The sequence below is a fragment of the Curcuma longa genome, chromosome 14 (genome assembly GCF_044706935.1).
Source record: "Curcuma longa cultivar G26 ecotype Majalengka, Jawa Barat chromosome 14, ITB_CL_G26_1.1, whole genome shotgun sequence".
NCBI classification, from domain to species: Eukaryota; Viridiplantae; Streptophyta; class Magnoliopsida; order Zingiberales; family Zingiberaceae; genus Curcuma; species Curcuma longa.
The window spans coordinates 3,193,421-3,203,363 of NC_133874.1; the positions used below are offsets into that span (position 1 = coordinate 3,193,421).

Sequence of the window (9,943 nt, forward strand, 5' to 3'; positions counted from 1 at the left end):
CGTTGTTACCTTCCTCTCGTCCCCAGGGCAATGGTGCAACGGTAGGACATCCGGGTTGTGACTCAGGAACCCGTGGTTCGATCTCAGCTACGGCGTATTTGTAGAAATTTTTCTTCAAATGGGGAACGCAATGAGAAATTTTCTCTTCAAATGGGGAACACAATCAAAGGATGTTGGGCATTTGGATTAGCCGCCGTATGCGCTTCCCGATTTACCCTGGTGGTCGGTGGGAAATTTCCGTGGAACCGGACGACCACCTCCAGGAATTGAGTCCATGAGACTGACTGAGATTTATCATTTTTTTTTGTTACCTTCCTCTCTCTCTCACACATATTTTTCCCAATCACTTTGATATCTTGGATTATAAGGGAAACTAACCGTACGATTTTTATTCACATCAATCGCTAACAATTGATTGATAATACCTAAACAATAACGTAGTAAATGAGTTATCTTAAACAATATATTTGTTAACAATTGAATGATCCAGAGGAAAAATATTCTATGTTTATAAATAGTAGCTATAGTAGACTCTCTCGTCAACTAAACGATCAATTGAAATAGACTAATCAACTTATATTGAATAATCGATTGATAAAAATAATTAAATCACTAATTCAAAACATGTTCTCTTCCATGGTGAAATAACATGAAGCATACAATTAACTCTCGTGTCAAAGAATAGATCATAAGTTAGGTAGAATATGGTCATGCCGTAAGCCAGTAGTTTAAATGCTTAATATCTAAACAAGATTGTAAGTTCCAACAAATCATGAAATTAAATCTTCAGTAAAAAGAATCAAGGTGGATGAATGGAAATTTTAGTCTTTTATCAGAGTGCTTCACATTTGCTGTAGTCAACCTCCTAGGACACATCGGATATCAGCTCGCTGGCCTGGTGTCAACCTCGATGGGAACTTCACATCAAACTTGATAATTAAGTTACCTTTGTTGTTTGGTTCCTTAGCAATTGGCATCCCCTCCTTTGCAATGACAAGTTCATATCCAGGGATTACTACATCGGTAACCTTGATTGACAAATCGCGTCCATCAAGAGTCTTCAACTTTATTGTAGTCCCAGCAAGTGCATCAACCAAAGAGATTTTCTGGTGGATTTGGAGATCATTGCCATCCCGCTTATACACATCATGTGGCTTCTCATCAACAATGAAGACAAGATCAGCTGAGAGTTGGTTCACTTGTTCATTTCCTTTGTTTGGAAAAGTTATCCTGGTGCCTTTTTTCCATCCAGGCTTTATTTCAATAGTTAGAATCTCTGTTTCCACAGTAGTCCGTCTATAATACAACATATAAAAGGAGTTCAGCAAACTAAAACATTATCTTTTTAAATTCATCACTCAGCATACAAAATGATGCACATGGTTCTCCCTAAGTAACAGTTGTCTACATGTCCATGACCCATCATGTTTGAGTGGACTTTGTTAGAGGACTAAGATTAAAATCAATGCTGAAAGTCAGAATGAAAAAAAAGGCCTAGAAACATATAATAACAGATTAATAAATTTTAGGCATTCCTTGAGGTGGAAAATGTTTAAACAAAAGCAACAATAGGGCTTACATTTATTTTATTATCCACAAATTTTATGGATCAACAACAAAGTTGATGCCTCCTACAAACTTGATGTTTAAGGAAGCTGTAAGGTAGAAATCCATTTTGTACAATCAAACTTTTTCAGTTTTTTTTTATTTTAAAAAACTAATGAAAACTTGAACTAAGACTAAAGTTTCAATCAAACTTGAACTAAAACTAAAATGGGCGTTGAGGTACCATTTATGCATCTCCAGTGGCACCCAGTTGAACATTTTATTTACATGCAATGAGATGACCTTAAGATTACCAAATAATATCAAATTGATAATGATAAATAATTTATCAACATAAAAGTTCATAAAATATGCTTTATCACAAGCAAAAAAGTTTTTGCTCAGATAATATGTGCTGAGGGCTTGATAGGAAATAACCGCAGAAGATATGAAGAAAAATGTTATTATACATTATTTCAATCTTATTCAGCATGCTAAATAGATAAGAAAACACCATTAAATGGCAAAAAAACCAATAAGTGCTATAATGAAGTAGAGATAAACACATATGAAGAAATTCGGTGTGCTAATTGACACAATATTTCACTTAATGCTAGAAGTAGTAGGCGTGTATACCCATTAGATTGTAAGACATTCCTGGAAATCTTCATCTTCCTTTTGGATCCAGTGTACAGCTCCTCAAGGCTGCAAGGTAGGTTGTTCTCTACAGCTGGTGGTTTCCTTGGCTGGCTACTGCTAGGACCAGCAGCTCCCTCAGCATATGGCCTGAAAGTACTATTTGTCCTACCAAAACCACCAAATGTACCATTCCCATCTGTTTGATATTTTGTAGATTTTGCATGGTTCATGGATTCAAAACCAAAAGGATTGCTGTTCCCAAAAATTTCAGCAAAGATATCTTCAGCATCACGAGGATTAAAATTAAAGTTACTAGGACCGGTTGTGCCATTCGATGTAGCACTTTGTGAACCAGGAGGAGGCATGCCCTTCAAGCCCTCTTCTCCATACTGATCATATATTGCCCGTTTATTTGGATCACTTAGCACCTGGATCAAAATTTAGATATAAGAAATTTGCATTTTTCACTCTTACTACTTTGTCCCTTCAAGCCAACACGAACTATTGAATAGACAGTAGAGTGACACTACACATGTATAGTCAAGGTGTACGACATATCACTGAAGCTAGATCAAATAACAAATGAAGTTTGGAAGGAGACTGCAAAAAGAACAAAAAAGGACCAGAAACTGCTTAACTTATACTTTTGAATGTAGTTATTTTGCTTTCTAATAAATAAAAAGCCATTAGCAACTCTTTAAGCAACTTAGAAGAACATACTAAATGGAGTCACCTAGATCCTAAGATATTAACCAGGCAAAAATAAAGCCACAAAAGGGGAAATACTGAATCATACTAATCTAAAACAATTCTTGAATTCCAAAACAGCAAATAGAAATGCAGATAGACGAGCATGCATAATAGGAAGTAAGAAGGTTGTAGATAATAATAAATAGAATCCAAAAATTTACATATAGATGAAGAAACAAAGATTCCTAGTTAGCTCCTTAGCGCATCCAAAAGTAGTTTGAGAACATTAAGCAACCATAGTAAAAGAATAGATACATATGCACCCTTAGTCTATTGTAGCATGTATATCACGAAAATCTTTATAGTTTGAATCTCGTATTCAAAGTGCTGTGTTTTCCAATTGTGAATTATTACGACTTCTGATCCTTGATTCCGGTCATCCTAAATCCCATCTTTACTGAATGAAACGCATGCGTTCCTTATCGTGGTGCAATAATTTTTCTAATCCAATCTAAGTTTCAGAAATATAACCCAAATCCAAATGAATTATAAAATTTGATGATTCCTAAAGGAAACAACATATTTAAAGTGATTAAATGAAATCCTATCTTTATCTTTCATTTATAAGAACAAGACCGATACAAGAAGAAAGGGCAAGCGCTCGCCTCGTATGCCTCAGAGATCTGCTTGAACTTGGCCTCTGCCTCCTTCTTATTACTTGGATTCTTATCCGGGTGCCATTGCATCGCCAGCCGGCGGTATGTCTTCTTAAGGTCATCGTCGGTGGCATTCCGATTCACTTTCAATATGTTGTAATAATCAACTCCCATGTCGATCCAAACATCCGAGGCGCAAACGCACAAATAAGTGTTACAAGAGCGCCAACAACAGAAACGACATGTCGTCTACAATTTATCGAACAACCATGTCTCGGATTTGGAAAAGAAACGACATCACGGATTTCCGAATTGATGTGCTGGATTCCGTCGTTGAGACGCCATAACTCTTCAAGCGTCCAGGCGATCGAAACACAATCTCCTTTCGCAGAAAGGGAAATAAGGATGGATTTGCTTCGAATTAGGGTAATCAACGGAAGTTGTAAAATGGAAATTTGAGTGATTTGGGGCGCAACGAGAGGTGGATGACAATGCCTGAAGCGAGTGGCGTGGCACGCTTTTCTTTCGAGCTCTTTCTATGTATAACTTTAGAAATAATTAACATGATTTTTTTTATTTTAATCATAAGACAAAGGAGTTTCACTTTGGAGAAGGAAAAATAATTAATGGACTATTTAAATTTATTAGATCATGCATTCAACTTTAATATTTATCAAAAGATGTACGTCTATTTTAAAATATATTTTTTATCATTTTTTTATTTAAATCAAATTGAACTAAGTTAAAAAATAAAATTTTAAATATTTTATCAAACCCTTTTTGTTAAATTATATATAATGGCTAAGGGATGTGAATAAATATGTAATTTCTGTTGTTCAATCATATTAGTTTATTTAATTTGTTAGTTGCCCAATACAAATAAATAGAAAAACCAACACAAATCAATTTTAGTATTATCTGTTGGCGTCTCACTCTCGAAATCACCATTATATTTTTTTTCTCCTCTTCAGACAGCTTTCGAAATTAGAAAAATTTGTTAGAGTTCGTTTTCTTATACCAAACACAAATAACACAAAAATATAATAATATAAGCAAAAGACAAAAGTAATACAAGATATAAAAATTACAAAAGAAACTTTACTTGCTCACTTTTGATCTTTGTGAATTGCTCATAATAGTCCTGAAATACGAACAGTACTTTTACTAGGATTGATCATGAAAGTTATTGTTCAAGCAGCCTTCACATCCTTTTATAATTGTTATTTGATCATCATCAATCGATTAGTTGACCGATCTATCAACCTCAGACATTGTTTGCAATAATTTTTATTTGATCGTGATCATCAGTTGGCTATCTTGTCAACTAACCTTATCTGGTCTTGGACCTATTTATATGCGGGCTAGTGCATCAAATTTTTCTATTTCCTAATAATTACTTAGTAAAGTCACATACACATATTAGAATAAAAAAATATACACAATGAGAGATACAATATTTTACTTGGTTCATGCCCTCAAAGGTTGTTATTCCATGACCTATGCACGATGTCGTTCACTAGCTTTCTTCTCTTCGATAAAATATTAGAGGTGGAAAAATCTCTTTATAAAATGGATGATCGATATTACTGTTGGTGCTGGAAGCACTACATCAAACTTAAGTTTTAATGTATGACTAAATTTAAAGCTAGTCTGGTGTTGTATTGTCAAGTGTGTAGGTTACTTGACAAAAGGTAAAGTTCTGATTGGGAATCAGACAATGGCTAACTCCTAAAAGGACTAGGCAACCGAAGTCCTAGTTGAGAACCATGTAGAGGCAAAGTCCTAGCCAGGTTAGGTGGTGAAAGACTTGGTCAGGAGCTAGACAAGGAAATAATAGTTAGAAACTAGGTGGATCAAATACAAGGGAAGTCAACTAGGAGTTGAGTTATTGATAAATAAGTCCAAGTTGTAGGATCGAGTAAGAGCGCTAGAGGGGGAGGGGGGGGGGGGTGAATAGCGTTGTTTGACGTTTTCACTCTTTTAATAATTCTTGCGTAAAACACAACTATACGATATCAGAAAATACAGTGGAAATAATAAATGTGAACAGATTTATTTTTACTTGGTTCACAACCATAAGCTGTTACTCCAAGATCCACGATCCATGATTGTTTCCAACGGGCAATATAATAACTCTCCTCTTACAAGAAAGAGTATGTTAGGATTGGTAAACTTATACCATCCTAAGAACTTTGAGTACAAAAAGCGATACAGAAATTACTGATAGAGAGTAGTAATAACTTGTAGTAATCGATGCAACTCCTTGGCGTTACAATGGCAATCTGGATCGAAGATTTGTGCATAGGAGGTCATCATAGAAGCGTCTTGAATTGATATTAGGGTTCATCCTCGCAGCTACTTATAAAGCCTGATCCGAGCACTTGGAAGTCTTTCCGAGTGCCTCTACGTCATCCCGTCGATCCTCTTTTGACGCTGACTCAACATCTTCCAGGCGCCTGTATCCCTTCCGGGTGCTTGTATGTTGACGTGGAGATTGCTGGATCAACTTGGACTCCGCAATGCCTTATCCAGATCCGGGCACTTGGAAACTCTTCAGACGCTTGGAAGTTGAGGTGTCTCGACCACTGAGACTCTGCCACCTCATCTGCTTCCCTGGCCCGTTTGGTTGACGTCCGATCACCTAGATAAAATGGGCGCCTATACCGTCCGGTGGTATGGATCTAAATAAGGGCACCCAGAACACAAAGTTTCAGCCCCTTCTATCCTGCATTATAAATTGGTCCAAAAACCAAAGATAACAGGAAGGATAATAGTTTTTGTAAAATTATTTGGTCTTGACTTCAGGTTTCTAGTGAAACCCTAGGTCAGACCGACGTTTACTGTTTTCCTTACCGAGAATGCATCCTCATCCACTCCACTCGGGAGAATTTACCTTTTGTCAACCAGGTCCTCTATACCTATTGGACTTTTGCTCAACCTCGATCCATTACCCCTAGATCTTCTGACCAATCCTCTAGATCAGGACTTCCTTTGCCTAGCCACAACTAGGATTTCCTTTGCCTAGCCGCAACTAGATATTTCTTGTGCTACCTGCACACTCAATTTAGCTCATTAGATCACTTTTGAAACTTAACTTGAACCCTTTACCATTATCAAAATTTAGGTTCGATTATCTGGTGCTCCCTTCATCAACAATCTCTCCCTTTTTAATTATGACAACCTATGTTCCAAGTTAAGTAAAACATCTACTTTAATAGAAGTAAGTCAACAGGCACATTTTCAAGTCAATAACAAGAATACAAAAAACATAAAGTTTTTGACTCTCTCATAATTTAGGATTCTCCCCCTGAAGTTAAGGTCTACTTAGAAAAATAATTTTGTGAAAAACTTCATTTTTCCTCTCCCCTCGAACTTGACCAGGCTTTTGCTTTGGTCGATTTGGATACAAACCATTCAAGTCATATATATTTAAAATATTTTGTAAATATTAAAATAATTTTACAAACATCAATCTTGCAAACATTAATTTTATAAACATTGAAATAATTTTTAAAATTTTTAGTCAAAAACACTTTGAAAAATATTCCAATGCAATATTTAGAAAAAAAATTTCTAAGTCATTTCAAAAAAATATTTTTTAATTTAACTTGACTTGACCATTCTCTCCCTCTTTGACATAATCAAAAATATTTATTAAAAATTTGAGGGTGATTTTTTGAAAAAAAATTTGAAATCATTTTAATTACGTGAAAAATTAAGTTTGATTCTAAGCATGTTATAATATAATATATAAAAATATATAAATAAAAAAATTTTAGCTTTTAGGCATATGTCTAACTTATTGGTATTGACTGACTATCAAAAGATAGCAGTTTGACCAAATTAGTCAAGTTTAAGTGAATCATTTCAGTTAGCTTTTAATAAGCAGGAACATTTAACTTGATCCATGATTTTTATTTTTAGCGCAAATTTTGGTTTGATGCATGGATATAAGCATCGGAACCCCAGACTTTTTTGACCTTATATATCTCACACCGTTCTAACTTTAACAATACAATATCAAGTTATTTAGTGTACTTTGTGAGATGCGATAATCTAAGTATATAGGTACATGATCTCTATTGGAAGTACCTAGACTAAGGCCAAATATTCCTTTTACTTTTGAAACTATAAAATTTAAAACTAAGTTTTCGAAAGAAAAATAAAATTTTGAAAATACTTTTGAAAAAACTAAGTAGTAGTAGATTTGAAAATCATGAGTTTTGAAACATAAAATAAAATTTACATAGTCTACTAAGAACATTCCTAATTTCCTTCTGAGTGTGCTAAACTCAGATTCAAGTAGGGGTTTTGTGAAGATGTCAGCTAAGTTTGATTTGGACTCAATATAGTCAAGTATAATTTCTCTTAGCAACATGGTCTCTAACAAAGTGGTGTTTGACCTCTTTGTGTTTGGTTCTAGAGTGATGGATTGGGTTCTTGGTCAAATTGATTGAACTGATATTATCAATTAATACTTTTGTATTGTGGTATTTCAAGTTGAAGTCAATTAATGTGTGTATCATCCAAAGTAATTGTGCAACACATTCTCCTTAACTATGTTCTATGCTTTAGTAGTAGATAATGCAACACATTGTTGCTTTCTACTACACTAGTCACTAGACATGTGATGAGTGTAGGTTATATATGATTTTTTAGCCTTATTTAACGCTCATTTACTTGTAATTCATTACATATGATCTACTTTGTCACACCTTGTTCATTTATTATTACTTGTTTCTACTCTTTTGTTCGGAGATCTACTCTTTATATATTTTTGATTATAGGATGTGATTTGAAGCTAAAACAATGCAATATTGATGATGGAGCAAGGAGTGGAGATTGAAGCACATTTTGATGAGTTTGAAAGTCATTTGAAGTGCTTCAGAGGCCCATACGACCGTGCCAAAGGTGCCACGACCGTATCTTATCATCCGGACAAGTTTTCAGGCTTCCAGAGAGTGTCCTAGGGTGAGGCACGCCCATGCTAGGTCCAACATGGTCGTGCCAAGCTAGGTACGGCCATGCCTCACCTTTCTAGAGTCCAGACACGGCCAGGCCGTGCCAAGAGGCACGACCGTGTCTCCCATCTGGACTACTCTACAAACTAAAAGTAAAATAGACATAACTTTTAGCTCCAATTGAACCATAGGCCGTGCCACCTATCAAAATGGAGCTAACTTCAAGATCTACAACTTTGCTTTAGAGTGTTTCAATTGGTTTCATCTCTAGGCCATGCTAAAAGTCATAGCCATGGCCACCTTCTAGATTCAGTCCAGATTGGGGCCGTGTTTAGGAGACACGGTCGTGCTTACTTGAGACCAGCTTGGGGCGTACCTGGGAGGCATGGCCATGCCTTATTTCCAGAACTGCAACAGCTTGAGGCCGTGCCTAGGAGGCATGACCGTGCCTCATTTCTAGATCTGCAACAGGTTGAGGCCGTGCCTAGGAGGCACGACCGTGCCTCATTTCTAGAACTGCACCAACTTGAGGCCGTGCATACGGGACACGGGCGTGTCATGCCTGGACCCTATAAATACAATTTTTTGCAATCTTTTGAGGTATCTTAGGTTACCCTTGGGCCTTAGCTTGGGGGACGACACCTCCCCTCTCCGGGGGAGGTCCCAAAACGCTTCATCTACACCGATCCGCCCTCTCCGACTCCTCTCCACCGTCCATCCTACTCCGGAATGAGAAGATCTTCAAAGGTGTCCAAGCTTCAAGATAAGTCCTCCCCTCTTTATGTGGATGACTATTTTCTTACATTCTTTTTGTAATCTTCTTGGAATGGAGTAGATCTTTGAGTTTAGGATGTAGGATGAATATTAATGTAATGATGGTGATGTAAGAACTAGTTCATGTTGATAGGCTCCCGCAAGTATACGGAATGTCGTCAAGTAATAAAAAGATATCGATCCACAGGGACTGTGTATTAGCTATAGTGATGTCACTAAGATAGTTATCTAGACTCAGAAGGAAATGGTTGAGTTGAGGATTGGTTGTGTGTGTGACAGTAGAGAAGAAGAGAGATTGGCTTGGGGTTTATGGATGAGATGGATAAGTTTAGGATTTCGGTTTCACATCCATGCTAGGTGAAGTCCCTAATTCATGTTCATTCCCTAACTCTCAATGTTTACCACCTTGTAGGGATTCTAACCAAAATACCAACTCTACCTCGTCAGGCTTTGTTGGCAATTGACCTTGAAGTCCTATGTTGTGGCCCTCTAGTAAAGGTGATTCTAGATAGCCCGGTTCAAGGCATTCCTGCTGTCACTCAGGCGCCCCGGAATACTACTAGATTCCTACCCTCTGTCACAGGGTATCTTGTTAAGGACCTTGTCCTAGTGGCCATCAACCATTAGATATCCCTTATGGGGGTTTACCACTATGTAGGAATCACTTCGGACTCGCCC

At 36.7% G+C, this 9,943-nt stretch overlaps 1 protein-coding gene across 1 annotated transcript; it reads right to left on the reverse strand.

Annotated features, from left to right (window-relative positions):
- Window positions 1-661: 661 nt before the first annotated feature.
- LOC141844984 (uncharacterized) lies at window positions 662-4,020 on the reverse strand. Its single transcript, XM_074732977.1, has 3 exons — window positions 3,540-4,020; window positions 2,182-2,612; window positions 662-1,296 (listed from the first exon to the last, which is right to left on the reverse strand). Exons 1-3 carry the CDS (start codon window positions 3,702-3,704, stop codon window positions 858-860), a joined length of 1,035 nt encoding a protein of 344 aa, XP_074589078.1. The 5' UTR covers window positions 3,705-4,020; the 3' UTR covers window positions 662-857.
- Window positions 4,021-9,943: the final 5,923 nt, after the last annotated feature.